This window comes from Pipistrellus kuhlii, unplaced genomic scaffold (assembly GCF_014108245.1).
Source record: "Pipistrellus kuhlii isolate mPipKuh1 unplaced genomic scaffold, mPipKuh1.p scaffold_m20_p_4, whole genome shotgun sequence".
NCBI lineage: Eukaryota > Metazoa > Chordata > Mammalia > Chiroptera > Vespertilionidae > Pipistrellus > Pipistrellus kuhlii.
In genome coordinates this window covers 84,175,272-84,192,811 of record NW_023425540.1, presented here as the reverse complement: position 1 = coordinate 84,192,811, position 17,540 = coordinate 84,175,272, and the positions used below count along the sequence as shown (strand labels likewise).

The 17,540-nt window shown below is 38.8% G+C and overlaps 1 protein-coding gene across 1 annotated transcript in view; it reads left to right on the top strand.

The window, feature by feature from the left end:
• Window positions 1-17,540, top strand: part of ATF7IP2 (activating transcription factor 7 interacting protein 2) — a 45,750-nt gene that overhangs the window by 16,056 nt on the left and 12,154 nt on the right. Inside the window, exons 5-6 of the mRNA XM_045571291.1 lie at window positions 1,207-1,305; window positions 7,185-7,339. Coding sequence (XP_045427247.1) covers window positions 1,207-1,305; window positions 7,185-7,339 — 254 coding nt within the window. The remainder of the gene's footprint in view (window positions 1-1,206; window positions 1,306-7,184; window positions 7,340-17,540) is intronic.

Below are 17,540 nucleotides of genomic sequence, written 5' to 3'. Positions count from 1 at the left end.
GCCCTTGTCAATAGCAGCTATCTGATATTTAGAAATAGCAGCTATTTTGATATTGACAGGTTTAATACATAGGCAATTTCTTTTAATTCAAAATACAGGTGTCCCCCCAAAAATGTATACACACTATAAAGGCAGTGTTTATTAAAATACATTTCCTTTTCAAAACGTAATAGAATTTATACTATTCGCTGTTAAAGTGTGTATACATTTTAGGGAGTACCCTATGTATTTTGTATTAGAGCTTGTAGAACCAGTTTCAAGGATTTGGGAGAGGGTTGTTTACTCTTTTAGGGTTACTTGCTGATTGGTGTTTCTGCCAACATTAATTTTATTATGGACTAATTGGAAGTTTGGTGTTTTTATTTTTCATTCTAGATTCTATCAATAGAATATACCAGCATCAAACTTTTTTTAAAAAAACATTGTTTTTGTTTTGTTTTTTTGAGGAAGAGAGGTATATAGAGTTAGAAACATCAATGAGAGAGAAACATCAGTTGCTTTTTACATACCTTCTACTGGGGATGTGCCCGCAACTAAGGTACATACCCTTGACCAGAATTGAACCTGGGACCCTTCAGTCTGCAGGCTGACACTCTATCCACTGAGCCAAATCGGTTAGGACAAATATGTTTTTAATTGAGTTAACATTGACTTAAACATTATATAAGTTTCAGATGTACAATAGTATGTAATCCAATATCTATACATTGTAGCATGCTTACCACCGAAAATCTACTTCCCATCCATCATTATACATTTGACCCCTTTTACTCATTTAACCCTTTCCAGCCCGACTTTCCTTCTGGTAACCACCAATCTGCTTCTAAGAGTTTGTTTTTGTTTTATTTGTTTGAGTAAAATTAATATCATTTTACCCTTTTCTGTCAACTCACTTCACTTAGCATAACACCCTGAAAGTTCGTTCATGTTGTCACAGTAATCAATATTTCCTTTTTTTAAATGTCCTTTTTTTTTATAGGCTAAGTAGTATTCCATTGTATATATACCACATCTTTTATCCATTCATCAGTCAGAGGGTACATCAGATGTGATTTAAATATTTGGCTTTTCTAAGAATTTCTCACTTATTTGGGTGGATAAAAAAGTCTCAGAAAAGACTTCGGCAAATTGTTTTTCATCCATCTCTATATGATATATTTTTAGTACTCTGATTTCATATTATTTGTTTTTCTCTTTTTCTTCTAGGCAAAAATAGCACAACTTCAAAGACGTCTTAAAAAAGTATTGTTATCTCAAAGGAATTGTTTGGAACCAAACATGTTATCCAGTAATACAGCCTGTAAGGTTGGTATAAACATAAAGGAGTTTTAATAACTATTTTGACCCACATTATAGTAGTTGTATTATAAGAAATGAATATGTTTCCTAACTAAGACAAAAGGATTAAAAGACAATATATTGATACTTAGAATATTTCTGTGACTTTATCTCTGGGGAAGCCAAAAGTGAATGCCACCTGTATTACTTTCATAAAATGAGTAGAGAGTTGATTTATGATTGCCTAGACTGTCCCTATTTGAAACATATACAGCAATGTTGAAATAATTTTACAGTGAACCCTGTGTATTCAGCACCTAAATTCTATCCTTACTATTTTAATATGTTCATATTTATATTGTTTGTCAATCTATTATCCCTAAGCTATCTTTATATTTGGTATATTCACACATACACATGTATTTTACAACATACACATACTGATTTGAAAGAGAGAGGGAGAATGAGAAACATTGATGTGAGAGATAAGACATTAGTTGTTTATATTTTTAAATAAAATTCAAATTTAATCTTCAATATACACTCGCTGAATTTTTAAAAAATAAAGTGTTTATTTACTTTGGTATCATATTTATGCTAACTGCATGAATGAATTAGGAAGTATTCCCTGCCTTGTTTAATGAAAGTGTGTAAGATTTTTACTACTTCCTTCAATGTTTGATAGTATCTACTTCTAGGTAAGGAACTTGCTTTATAGGAAGATTTTTTTCTTTTTTTTAGGTTTTTGGAGAAGATACTCTTCATTATAAATGCTTTTAATATATTTTATTGATTTTTTTTTTTTTTTACAGAGAGGAAAGGAGAGAGAGAGAGCTAGAAACATCGATGAGAGAGAAACATTGACCAGCTGCCTCTTGCACACCCCCTACCAGGGATGTGCCCACAACCAATGTACATGCCCTTGACCAGAATAGAACCTGGGACCTTTCAGTCCACGGACCGACGCTCTACCACTGAGCCAAACCGGTTTCGGCAGAAGATTTTTTTCTTAAATTCAATTAATAGATATAGGGCAATTCAGATTTTTTTCTTTCATCTTTTTTTTTTCTTAGTTCTGAAACTTCCTCCCTGCAATTACCCCCCCCCCCCCCCCCCCAATCCTTAATCTACCAGCCCAGATTTTGGCCTCACCACCTTTCTTCCATTCCATTATTCAACCCTCCACCTCCAGACTAATACCCCTCCCCAAACTTAATGCCCCATCTGCGCCCCATCTGCGCCAGCCATTTCCCCTAATACCTTCACTCCTCCTCCTCCCCACCTCAACACCCTCCAACCTACTTCCCCATTCCTGGGATTGCCAGCACTGGGAGGTCCCCTGGGAGGAAGGACAGCTGCTGGGAGGAGTCAGGCTCAGTTAACCCCTCAGATCAGGGCTTTGGTCTATGGAGATCAAGGGACTCGGAGGGTCCCCCCTTTTCTTTCATCTTGTATCAGTTTTCTAAGTTGTTCTTTGCAAGGAATTTGTCCATTTTATCTAAGTTGTTGAATTTGTTACCATAAAATTATTGATAAAATTAAATTCCCTTATCTTTAATATTTGTAGAGCTGTAATGATTTACTCTATTTCTTTTCTGATAATGGTAAACTATGTTTTTACCTTAATCAGCCTTGCTAGAATTAAAACCTTATCAATTCTCTATCACTTCTATCTTTTCTGCTTTTTATTATTTTTTCCCTCTATTACTTTGTGATATAATTTGCTCTTCTTTTCCCAACTTCTTAAGAGAAAAGAGCATTAATGTTTAACCTTCTTTTCTACTGGAAAATATTTAAAGCTATACATTTCCTTCTAAGCACTGCTTTTTCTTAGTATCTTCTCATTGCAGAGATTATATCATATTTGTTATATTGTATTTTTTAAAAAAATATATTTATTGATTTTTCACAGAGAGGAGGAAAGAGGGATAGAGAGTTAGAAACATCGATGAGAGAGAATCATCTATCAGCTGCCTCTTGCACACCCCCCACTGGGGATGTGCCTGCAACCAAGATACATGCCCTTGACCGGAATCGAACCCGGGACCTTTCAGTCCGCAGACCAACGCTCTATCCACTGAGCCAAACCGGTTTCGGCTGTTATTTTTGTTTTTAATCAGTTCAGAATAATTTCTAATTTCCTTTATGGTATTGTTCTTTGACTCATTGGTTATTTAGAAGTGTGTATATGTTTAATTTCCATATATTTGGTACTTTTCTAGATCTACTATTTTTACTGATATCTAATTTCATTTAGGTTAGAGAACATACTTTATAAAATTTCAATCTTGGCAGTTTATTGACACTTACTTTTTAGCCCAAGATATAGTTTCCTTTGGTGAATGTTCCATGTATACTTGAAAATAATGTTGGGTGTAATCCTATATAATAAAACACTAATATGCAAATCGACCAAACAGCAAGACAACTGGTTGCTATGATGTGTGCTGACCACCAGGGGACAAACGCTCAATGCAGGATCTTCCCCCTGGTGGTCAGTGTGCTCCCACAGGGGGAGGGCTGCTTGGCCAGAAGCCAGGCTCACAGCTAACAAGCGCAGTGTTGGTGGCGGGAACCTCTTCCGCCTCCCCAGCAGCGCTAAGGAGCAGTGAGCCAAGAGGTAAGGAGCAGAGAGCAGGCAGTTGGTAAGGAGCAAGGGGTCCTGAACTACGAGAGGGATGTGGACATCCCTCAAGGGCTCCTGGACTGGTAGAAGGTGCAGGCCGGGCTAAGGGACCCCTCCCCCCATCTCCCAGTGCACAAATGTCATGCACCAGGCCTATATTGTTCTATAAATGTTATTTCTGTGTTAATTGTATCAAGGTGAATAATGGTTCTGAAAAGATGCTCTTGACCAAATTCTCAGAATCTGTGAATATCTTACTTTATATGGTAGGAGGATCTTAGAAGTGGCGAGATTATCCGGAGGCTCAGAATTCATAGCATCCTTATTTAAAGGAGACAAGAAGGTCACAGCAGAAAAGAGATGTGACAGTGAAAACAGAGATTGGAACAATTGCACTGAAAATGGAGGAAGGGGCTGTGAGCCAAGAAATGCTGATGGTTTCTAGAACCTGGGAATAAGGAAAGAGATTGTCCCTTAATGTTTCCAGAGGAATGCAACTCTACAAACAACTTGATCTTGGCTTAGTGAAAGGAATTTCAAATTTCTGTCCTCCAGAACTGTGATGGAAAAAGTTTTTGTTAAACTAATACAGAATGTGGTATCAGGGCATGTGGGATGCTGCTCTAACAAATAGCTGAAAATGTGGAAGTGGATTTAGAATGTGATATTGAGTAAAAAGCTAGAATAATATTGAGTAACATTTTTTTAACACACTCTCAGTAGAAATGTAGATGTTAAAGATTGCAGGGGAGAGCTCATAAAGGAAAGGAGGAGCACCTTAGAAAAAACCTATATGTAGTCATTGAGAATATCTTAAGTCTTCATGAAAAGATGTGGAAGAAATATGGATATTTAAAAGCACAGTTGCTGAGGATTCTAAAGGAAACGAGGACAGAGGAATCTTTCTACATAGTGGCAGGAAGCTTAGATGGATTGTGTGTCCTACAGTGATTGGAAAACAGAACTTGTAAGTGATCTACTTGGATTTTATTAGGCTAACAAGATTTTTTCAGCAAAGTGTGGAAGGTTTGTCTTCGTTTCTTGCTTTTTACAGTAAAATGTGAGAGGGAAGAAATACATTGAAGAAGGAACTGTTTAGCAAAAAGAAACCAGGTAGACTTGGTTTGGAAAATTCCGAGCCTATTCAGGTTGCATAAGACCCTAAACTTAGGAGGTTTTCTACCAAAAAGCATGGTCTGGAGAGAAAGCCAATGATGTATCAGGACAGGCCTTTGGTGTAGTGCCTTGGAAAAATCAAAAGGTCAGAATATTTGGTCACACAGAGAGAGAGCTCTTTGAAGAGATTAGGCATTTACTCTTTCAGACGAGATTGGGCGCGTTCAGGGTGGTATGGCCGTAGACGGCATTTACTCTTTCAACAGGCAGTTACCTTATTTAGATTTAGTGTGTAGGTCCTGGATTCTGTGTGAGCTATAGTTCAATGACAATTTATTTTGCAAAATCCTTGCAGTGCTATTCTGGTTGATTTTATTTTTTTGCCTCCACTGGATCTTCTGTTAAATACCTGTATGTGCTGCCTGTACTCTCCAGTGATACGGGCCGGGGGGTGGGGAGGGAGAGAATTCAGGAAATGTTGACCTGTGGTCACTACCACTGTTGTAGATTGGTCCTGTAGCTGCTCCAGATGTGGAGCAGGGGCACTACTGATGCTTCGGTAGTCTAGCCCCACTGACACTGTAGTGGATTTGGCCCACTACTTTTTCAGGTGTGGAGTCCTGGGAATTGGTTTGTCTGGCTTTTGCTAACATTGGTACTGCAGCCACTGAGGGACACAGATGACACTGTTGGTGCAGTGGTTCTGGCTGATTTGCAGGTATGGAGTGGGAGACTAGCCAACCCTGCTATATGTTTGTGGAGAAGGACAGGTCCCTGGCTTTTCTGGCACCCAGTGCAGGATATATATCTATACTAATAAAAGGGTAATATGCTAATTAGACAGGATATACCAGACATCATTCTGGATGTCCTTCCTGACAGAACTGGGGGTCTAGCCGAAGCCGGTTTGGCTCAGTGGTAGAGCGTCGGTCTGCGGACTGAAAGGTCCCAGGTTCGATTCCGGTCAAGGGCATGTACCTTGGTTGCAGGTACATCACCGGTAGGGGGTGTGCAAGAGGCAGCTAGTCGATGTTTCTCTCTCATCGACGTTTCTAGCTCTCTTATCTCTCTCCCTTTCTCTCTGTTAAAAATCAATAAAATATATTTAAAAAACAAAACAAAACAAAACAAAAAAAACTGGGGGACTGGGCGAAACTGGCTCAGGTGCCTGCATATGGCCAGAGGGAGGTCGTGGGTCATGGGTCGTGGGTGCCGGAGGAAAGCCGGTGCCTACAGCCAGGGGAAGGAAAGGCAGCCTACTCTTGCACGAATTTTCATGTACCAGGCCTCTACTAGATAATAAAAAGAAAACTCTGGGAACTCATTGTGGTGTTACTCCTCAATCTTGAGGACCCAAGCAATCTGCCCTCTTCTTTCCACCTTCTAGGGGCATTTTATGATTATCTCTTAATATACTTTCAAGGCATTTAGTTATATGGGGAAGAGAAAAGTGAGTCTATGCCACATTGTCCTGGAATTAAAAGGATACATACATATATATACATATATACATATATACCGTACATATTATTTTCTAATGTTTGAACCTATTTCTACATATAAAATCTGTACAAGTAATATAAACATTTCAGAGTTCTTTCTTTGTGTACCTATATTTTTGTTTATGTTATCCATCAGAAAAGCCCATAAGTCAGGCAGTCAACCAATTTATCCTTTTGTATTGATTAATATACACAGATATTTTAAATACTGAAAATTCTCAACCAAACCATGGGCTAGATGTTACAGCTCCAAGTTTAAAACAAAACCCAGTGACTAGAAGAGCAAGTTGAAATTTAATCAGTGCTCCTGACTAAATAGTAAAGTATATTTAGCATGTTTTAAAAATTCTTGTGGGTATACCAGGTTAAAAATTGCTGACCTAGATGTTTGTTTTTTCTTCCTTGCATTTAAGCTGGGAAGTTAATATGTACTATCATTATTTTTATTTATTTGAAGTATTTTTAAAAATTCATTTTTACAAAAATAGCAGTCATTATCATTAGCTATTGCAATATAATTTAATATATGTTTTGCCATCTGTATGCCAGGCTATTTTTGAGAACAGTTTCTAAGTTAAATTTTACCTGTCATCAATTTTGTGTGGAAGAAGACAATTCCTAGCCCTCCTCTCATCTCTGACTTTACCTTGCCCAATTAACAGGTTGCAAATTCAGAGACTCTGAATTTGGATAAGAATCCAGTTAATAGTCTAGATGAAAAAAAGACACCTGTGAATTCTGGACCTTCTAACCCTTCAGAAAAAGCAATTGAAAAGATTGATTTGTCACAGGATCATGATGAGGCTGTTCCTGAAAGGTAGGCATTTCCACAAAAATGCATAAACTTATGTATCTCAATATATGTTTGTAAACATGTACTCTTTTGTCAATTAAGCATAAAATAGCATAAAACTTCATATATTTTATATAAACATTTTTTTATTATGAAGGAATAGGATTGGTTCCTCATAGTTTTTATTGTTGTTTTAACAGTACTAAGTAAAATTTTGAATTGGTTAGGTGTCAGGTTTTACTGTGATGCTTCCTAGGTTTCGTATGGTGACTGGATGATCAACTGGAGCACTTCAGTAGTTTCCAATGCTATACTTGGAAAAGACAAGGCTTTATGAAACTGGTTTAAAAAGAATTAAACAGGAATAAGTAAGACTAAGGAAACAGTGCCCAAAATTATACATGATTGAAAGTATTATCGTGATAACTTCAAATTAGATTGAGTAAGTGAAATTACTTGTATAATTGAGTCACAGAGCAGCTGAGAACTATTAATTGTAGTTTAATGCCATTATTTTATAACTTCAATATCTGAAACATCTATATATATCTGTTTTTGTTGGTGTTCTGTGAGTTTCTGATCATTTGATTCTGTTGGCATACTTGATAATTTCTGAAAAATTGGTGAGGCTGTGAGTGATACCATCTTTTTAAAAAATATATTTTATTGATTTTTCACAGAGAGAAAGGGAGAGGGATAGATAGAAACATCGATGAGAAAGAATCATCGACCAGCTGCCTCCTGCACACCTCCAACTGGGGATGTGCTCGCAACCAATGTACATGCCCTTGACCAGAATTGAACCTGGGGCCTTTCAGTCCACAGACTGACGCTCTATCCACTGAGCCAAACCAGTTTCGACTGATATCATCTTTTTAAAGATGAGATTTTTCTGTCCTTCGGCAGGTTAGAGCAAGGTCTGATCACTTAATCTACTCATGGAATTATAAATTGAGGCTCATTTTCTTTTTGGTAATATTCCTGCTTCTTGTTCATTCTGGTTCTAAAGACATAGCCTTTCATAGTTCCCAGCAAACTATAAGAATGTATAAGAGGCTAGAGAAAGAACTATTTAAAAGTAGGATGCCAAATATTTCTTGTCAGTGTCACAGGGGTCAGACATTTTCTCTCCACCTGGCTATAATGAAGAGACTTATAATATCATGGAAAATGAGGTAGAGTAGTGCTTTAGACGTGGATAGCTATAGGTGGCACTAAATTATTCCTAGACTAAAGACTACAGTGGAACTACAATACAACAACAACAACAAAACTAAAAGGACTCAAGGTATCAAATGAATCCTGAGTAATTCATCAGCAAAAAACAAAGTCCAACACTATTTAAAGCAGTAGTTCTCAATCTTTCTAATGCCGCGACACTTTAATACAGTCCCTCATGTTGTGGTGACCCCCAACCATAAAATTACTTTTGCTGCTACTTTATAACTAATTGTGCTACTGTTAATGAATCATAATATAAATATCTGTGTTTTCCAATGATCTTAGGCTCTATAGCAGCGGTTCTCAACCTGTGGGTCATGCCTCCTCTGCCCCTGAGAGCTTCCATACTGTCAGAGGGGGCAGGCAGGGCTGAGGGACCCTTCCTCCAGTGCATGGATTTTCATGCACCAGGCCTCTAGTTACATATAAAGGAACAACAACTGATCAGCTGTAACCATAACTTCACAAAGTAGAAGTCATCTTTAAAGTATTAAACTGGAATAACATCTCTAAAACATTAAAAAGAAAAACTGTTCATTCAAATTTCTACACTCAATAAAAATATATAATATTTCAGACATATAGAGGAAAAAATGATTTATTGCACTATAAAAAAAAAGTGAAAAAAATATATCAGCATCAGACCTGCAATAAATGTTAAAGAAGCCCAGTTGGCATGGCTCAGTGGCTGAGCTTTGACCTATGAACCAGGAGGTTATAGTTTAGTTTCCAATTAGGGCATAAGCCTAGGTTGCAGGCTCAATCCCCATTTAGGGGGCATGCAGAAGACAGCCAATCTCCTCCTCTCTTCCTCTCCAAAATCAATCCTATATAATAAAAGCATAATATGCTAATTAGACCAGACATTTTTCTGGTTGAAACCAGGGCTGAGGGAAGCCGGGTTACCGGGTGCCAGAGGGAAGCCAGTGCCAGCAGTCGAAGGAAGGAAGGCCTACTCTTGCACGGATTTCATGCATTGGGCTTCTAGTAAAAATATACATGTTTTGTAAATGTTAAAATTCTGCAGACAGAAGGGAAATATCAGATGGAAATCTTAGCTCTATGCAAAAATAAAGTAATGACAAGGGCATTTGTCATTTAAAATATATATGGATAAATGTAAAATTTTGTTTCTATATAGGGTATATATGTGTGTATATTATACTGTTCCTATATGTGTGGTGTTTATATATGTGTGTAATATACTATTTCTATATAGTATTTTTATGGACAGGCAACAAGTAGTTGGAATTTTATATTTAAAATCAGTATCATTTACAATAATATCAAAGAACTAGAGGCCTGGTGCATTAATTTTTCCCCGTGTGGGGTCCCTCTGGGTGGCCTGCAGGGATCAGGCCAAAACCCACTTTCGAATGCTGCCTACAGCTCCTACCTACCTACCTACCACTCCCACTCATCCCAGCCCTACTGTGCCTGCCATGGGCTTGCACCCAATCAGTCCCGATTGTAAGAAGCTTGTGCTGCCAAAGCAGCACTCATCAGCCATGAGCTCTGTGTCTGGCACCCTCCCAAGAGGAATGGCCTGTGAGTTCAGGATGAAACCGGCTCTCCAAAGTCCCCTGAGGGGTCCTGGAATGTGAGAGGGTGCAGGCCAGGCTGAGGGACCCCCACTGGTGCATGATTGGGCCTGGGAGGGACTGTGGGAGGGTTCCAGGGCGTGTCCAGCCCATCTCACTCAGTCTCAATCAGCTGGACCCCAGCAGCAAGCTTACCTACTTGTCAGAGCATCTTCCCCCTGGTGGTCAGTGCATGTTATAGGGACTGGTCAACTAGTTGACTGCTCCCTGGTGGTCAGTGCACATCATACTGAGCGGTTGAAAAGCATTAGCATATTATGCTTTGATTGGTGGTTTGATGGTTCTGCCGTTTGGTATATTTGCACATTACCCTTTTATTATATAGGATGATATACATAGGAATAAAATTGCCAAAACATCTATAAGATCTCACTTCAAAACTACAAAAGGCTTCAGGTTTCTGGTCCAGCATGTAAGGAGTCACCTACCACTTTATTTTAACAACAATTGAAAAGCTGAATAAAGTGGAAGTATCAACTCTTAGATTTATCAGAGAAGTAGGGTCACGGAGCAAACTACTCCCCCCCATATTGGAGAGACAAACAGGCAGAAACAGAATCACAACCTACTAGGACAGAAAGGTTGTGTATATATGTGTGTATGTTATACTGTTCCTATATATGGTGTGTGTGTGTGTGTGTGTGTGTGTGTATATATATACATATACACACACACACACACACACACATACATACACACACACAATATACACACATATATACCCTATATAGGAACAGAAACCCATGTGTGGAGGTACGAAATTTTAAAACTCTGGAGGTGGGAAGACTGCTATAGGTGGACCCCACAGTTTTGTGAATTAAACCTCCTCCTCAAGGCCTCTAGGTCCATCTAGTGAATACTGGAGAAAAATCCTCTCATGTTTCCCACAAGTGGAAGGTGAAAGGAACTTTTTGGAATACCCCAGCCAGAGACTCTCTTTTTAAAAAAATATATTTTATTGATTTTTTACAGAGAGGAAGGGAGAGGGATAGAGAGTTAGAAACATTGAGAGAGAAACATTGATCAGCTGCCTCCTGTACACCCCCTACCGGGGATGTGCCTGCAACCAAGTTACATGCCCTTAACTGAAATCGAACCTGGGACCCTTCAGTCTGCTTTCGGACACTGAGCCAAACCAGTTAGGGCCAGAGGTCTCTCTTAACATGGTCTGCTCACAGGAGAAACTGTTCTCAGACCTTAACCTACCTAGGAAAAAGGAAATACCCTACTCCTGCTCCCTGTAGCCTTCCAATGGAGGAAGTTTGTGCATGTGCCTGGGTCTCCAGCAGGCTGTGTCACCCAGCCACAATCCCATCTGTTTTTTACAGCCCAAAGTTATGGGGACTGCTATTTCCAGCTCTAGAACCATGGATTGGGAGTCTGGTGTGAGGCTGTAACCCCTTCTCACAGAGGCCTCCACAGCCAAACTATCCCACCTGATTAAAAATATGCCTAATGTGGATGTTAGATCAACCTGTCTTATGCCTCCCTCCTACTAGTCTCAGTGTACTTTATTCTTCTCTAGTTGTAGGCCTTCCATTCAGATAGATTTCAGGGAGTTCTGAATGATGGTTGTTCTGCATTTTAGTTATAGTTTTGATGTAGTGGGGGTGGGAATGTGGTGGGCAGGTACTAGTGTTTACATGTCACTATCTTGGTTCTGTCCAAAAAATTCATTCTTTAAACTTATTTATTTTATTTAAAATCTTCATTGTTGAAAGTATTATATATGTCCCTTCCCTTCCCCCCCCCCCCCCCAACCTCTCTAGCCTACCCCAAGGCCTTTACCACCCTATTGTCTGTGTCCAGGGCGTGTGTGTGTGTGTGTGTGTGTGTGTGTGTGTGTGTGTGTGTGTGTATATATATATATATTTTTTTTTTTTTTTTATATATATGGTTTTTGGTTGATTACCTCCCACCCACCCACCTTCCCTTGCCTTCCCTTCAACATTCAGCATTCTGTTCCATGTTTCCATACCCCTGGATCCACTCCATTCATCAGTTTATTTTGTTAATTAGATTTCCATGTGTGAGTGAAATCATGTGATACTTATCTTTCTTTGACTGACTTATTTCACTTAGCATGAATACTGTTGTGGGGTCGAACCCTGGGTTCAAAATTAGACCACTGGAGGCTGATGATTGAATAAAAAAGCAGGCAAGGATTTATTGAAATAACTGGCCAGGACGGCCGCAAGAACACCACACACAGGTGGACTCCACAGGATCGCACAGCTTCAGGTGTAGCCAGTCCTTTTAAAGGCTTAAACCACAGGAATTTTCCTTTGTTCTAAATTCTAAATCCTAAAGACTACATTCTAAAGACTGAGGTCAGCTTGCAGTGTCTTGCTAGACACTCCTGCTGGACATTGGAATGTGGCCCTATCTTGAGATAGCCGATAACACAGAAGCAGAGCTCAGAGGTTATCTACAGTTTCTATCTCTGAAGGTTATCTACATTTTCTATCTCTGAAGGTTATCTACAGTTCCTATCTCTGAAGGTTATTGAGTCAGTGGTAATCAATCTCCTGTGGTCCTGGTCCCAAGCAAGGGAAAATTGCCTTAGCTTCCAGGTTTCCTGGAAGCTGAGTCTGAGTTTAATCAGGTGCAGGAGACAGACTTAGCAGGGTTAAAATTCAAACAGCAGTTTTTACCTGAGATGTATATTCTTAATGTCTGATTTCAAATACTGTGCATGTCCCTCCATGCTCTCTTAAAGGGTGAGATTCTTCTATTTTACTGCTGCATAGTACTGCCTGGTATAAATGTACTGCAGCTTTTTTATCCACTCATCTACTTATGGGCACTTGGGCTGTTTCCAGATCTTAGCTATTGTAAATTGTGCTGGTAAGAACATGGGGTGCATACATTCTTTCTGCTTGGTGCTTTGGGTTACTTAGGATATATATTCCTAGATGGGGGTGTCAAATGGCAGATACCTATTTAATTATTTGAGGGAACTCCATACTGTTTTACATATGGTTGAACCAGTCTGCATTCCCACCAGCAGTGTACTACAGTTCCCTTTTCACATCTTTGTCCTCACTTGTCATTTGTTGATGGTAGCCATTCTGACAGGTGTGAGGTGATACTTGATTGTTGTTTTAATTTGCATCTCTCTGATGATCACTTTGAGCATGTTTTCATATGTTTCTTGCCCATATGTATGTCCATTTTGAAAAAAAAAATTTTTTTTTTAAATATATTTTATTGATTTTTTTACAGAGAGGAAGGGAGAGAGATAGAGAGCCAGAAACGTCGATGAGAGAGAAACATCGACCAGCCACCTCCTGCAACACCACCCCACTGGGGATGTGCCCACAGCCAACGTACATGCCCTTGACCGGAATCGAACCTGGGACCTTTCAGTCCGCAGATCGATGCTCTACCACTGAGCCAAACCGGTTTCAGCCATTTTGAAAAATTTTTAATTTGGGAGATAAAAATGGTGGCAGAGTAAGTGGATGCTGCATGGACACATACCGTATTTTTCGGACCATAAGACGCTCCGGACCATAAGACGCACCAGTTTTTAGAGAAGGGAAATGAAGAAAAAAAGATTCTGAAACAAATAGTGTCCTAAAATATTTTATGTGCATTAAAACCCAACATCACAGTCATAAACACATGTAATCAACCCTGTAAAGTAAACAGCAGCATTTAGAACCATTTTAGAGCTGGGCAAGCACACAGAGACCACACAGAGCCGGGCAAGTAAAAAAACTTTTTTTTTAAAGTATATGTGTAGGCTATATTTGGACCATAAGACGCAGGGACTTTCCCCCCCCACTTTTGGGGGGGAAAAAGTGCGTCTTATGGTCCGAAAAATACGGTATAAAGTATTTCTCTCTTTACCAAATCCAGCACTTATAGAGAACAGACAGGAGTCCTGAGTAAGGATGGTGGGGGATTGAGAAAATAAGAGACAGATGCAGAAACTGTTGGGAAAGCTGGGACCGGGTGGGACGGCTGTCCTCTGATGGAGAGACAATGACCCAGAGCTGGTGGAGCGCATTTAGTATAATTCAAGGAAGTTTTACTAGAGTTTAAAACAAAGGAAATTATGTGAAATAATGGTTAAAGATCTAGTTGTAATTTTTCATTCTTTGTAATTGTCACTCCTGGCTAAGCTGAGATAATTGTGTCCTTTCCTAGTGCCTGGCTGAACTTAATGAAATCCATCCCCTGGCACCTGGGCTAAGGGTTAGGCTGACAACGTCCCTGCCTCTGTCACAGTACATCTCCAGGACGTGGCTTTGCCAACGCCATTGAATTCAGCTGGCAATAGTTAAGGAAATCCTCATGTGCCTTCCCATGTGCATTCTACAGACATGCTACCAGGAATTATAATTAAAATACAGAAAAACTACTAGAATAATCAATGTAAGACTCACTGGAGAGAACCCGGATACCTGAGGACTGAAAGTGGAGACCTCATAGAGACTGGTAGGAGAACCAGATGTGTGAAAGGGCTTGCCAGGTGCCTTCAGTCAGCAATTGAAGTTCTGGGGAGAGATCTCAGCTGTGGAGAGTTGCTACTGAAAACTCTGGGATCTAATCTCCAGGCTGTGTCCCTCAGCAGAGAACACTAGAACTGAGAAGGTTACCCACATTACATCTGGCTATGAAAAGCAGCAGAGTTACTGTCTGTCAGGGATGGCTGAATTTTCAGGCAACCTCTTAAAGGGCTAACACAAAATTCCTTGTGAAGCCACTCACCTTGTGCTCTGGCAGAGGGAGGGCAGAGGGGACTGGAGCTATGTGAGCAGAAGACAGGATTCAGGACTCAGGGTTTAGAGCTGAGAAGGTAGACATCCCCAGTTTCCTGTGATCAGTCATTTCTTTACACAGCAGAAGACATCTTTACCATACAGACATTTGCCTTGCCTTGGGGGAAGACAGTTTACCCTTCAATTGAATAAAACCTTGCCCTGAGTAGTTAAGAGACTAAAAATAACAATTAGCCTCCAGGCAGAAGCAACTGCCCCACCTGTTGAAAAAAACTCTGACTGCCAAAGAGAGGAGACAAAGAAAGAACCCCCAAATGAAAGAACCAGAAAATTCTCCAAAAGAACAAATAAATGGAGAAATAAGAAATTTATCTAAAACAATTCAGAGTAATGATGGTAAAGCTGCCCAACAGCATGAATAAAGACATAGTAGCTATGTAAAAAGAACAGTGGAACATAATGACATAACACAAATAAAGAACACATTGGAAGGAATCCACAACCAATTGGGGGAACCTGAGGATCGAATCAGTCAATTAGAAGACATAGTTTAAAAAAATCAGAGAAGCAAAAAGAAAGAAAATCAATTAAAAATATAGGAGGACAGCTTAAGGGAGCTATGGGACAATGTGAAACATTATATTAGATAGCAGGTTTGCCAGAAGAAGGAGAAAGGGATAGAGTAAAGAATGCATTTGAAGATATAATGGCAAAAAACTTTTCTAACCTGGTGAAGGAAAGAGTCTTACAAGTTCAGGAGGTGCACAGAGTCCCCAGCAAGAAGAAATCTAACAGGCCTAATCTCAGAAGAGACCCACCTCAGAACGAAATATACAAACAGTATGGGAATGAAGGACTGGAAAAACTTTTTCTTGAAAATGGAAAAATAAAAGCTGGGGTAGAAATAGAACTCATATCTAATAAATAAACTTCAAAATGAAGGCTATCACAAGAGACACAACGGTCCTTTCATAATATTAAATGGATCAATCCAACAACTCTAAAGACTCCGCTAAAAATCTACTAATATGATAAATGAATTTGGCCATGTAGCAGGATACAAAGTCAACACCCAAAAATAGATGGCTTTTTTATACATTAATAATGAATTCTCAGAAAGAAACTAAACAAGGAATCCCATTTACCATTTCAACAAAAAAAATTGAGATACTTAGGAATAAACTTTTCCAAGGAGGCAAAAGATTTATAGTTGGAAAACTGTAGGACATTGGGAAAAAAATAGAAAATGATATAAACGAGTAGAAGAATATACTATGTTTATGAATTGGTAGAATCAACATCATTAACATGTTCATATTACCCAATCAATTTACATATTCAGTGTAATACCTATTAAAATACTAACAGTATATTTCATAGAGCTAAAACAAATACTCCAAAAATTTATGTTCAATAAAAAATACTTGGAATAGCTGCAGCAATTTTGAGAAAGAAATAGTTGGAGGAATCACAATACCAGATTTCAAATTCAAAACAGCCTGGTACTAGCACAAGAACAGGCATGTAGATCAATGGAACAGAACAGAGAACCTAGAAATTGACCCAAGGGATTACACTTAATGAATATTTAACATAGGCAAGAGCAAACAATGGAGTTAAGACAGTCTTGTCAATAAATGGTGTTGGGAAAATTGGACAGATACATTAAAAAAAAAATGAAAGTAGACCACTAACTTACACCATAAACAAGAATAAACTCAAAATGACAAAAAACTTACTCAAATATACCATATGCAGCAAAATCTCAGACATCTCTTGTAGCAATATGTTTTTATATATTTTCTAAGGCAAAGGAAACTAAGGAGAAAATAAATGTGACTACATCAAAATCAAAAGCTTCTGCAAAAGAAACCAACAAAACAAAAAGGGATCTCACTGTATGAAAAATCATATTTGGCAATGATACATCTGATAAAGGGTTAATATCTAAAATATTAACAGAACTAAAGGAAGACAGACAATCCAATTTTAAAATTTGCAAACGACCTAAGTAGATACTTCTCCAAAGAGGAAATACAGATGGCCAAGAGGCATGAAAAAATGCTCAAAAGTCACTGATGTTCAGAGAGAAGCAAATTAAATCGACATGAAGTATCACTTCACACCTATCAGAAATGGCTACCATCAACAAATGACAAGTGTTGGCAAGGAGAAAAGGGAATCCTAGTACACTGCTGATGGGAATGCAGACCAGTGCAACCATTACGTAAAACAGTATGGAGTTCCCTCAAAAAATTAAATAAGTAACTGCCCTTTGACCCCACATCTAGGAATATATATCCTAAGTCTGGTCGGCAAACTGTGGCTCACAAGCCACATACAGCTCCTCTTTGGCCCCTTGAGAGTGGCTCTTCCACAAAATACCACGGCCTGGTCTAGTCTATTTTGAAGAAGTGGCATTAGAAGAAGTTTAAGTTTAAAAAATTTGGCTCTCAAATTTCAATCATTGTACTGTCGATATTTGGCTCTGTTGACTAATGAGTTTGCCGACCACTGTCCTAAGGAACCCAAAGCACCAATCAGAAAGAATGTATACACCCCCATGTTCTTATCAGCACAATTTACAATAGCTTATATCTGGAAACAGCCCAAGTGCCCATCAGTAAATAAGTGGATAAAGAAGTTGTGCATTTATACTATGGAATACTATGC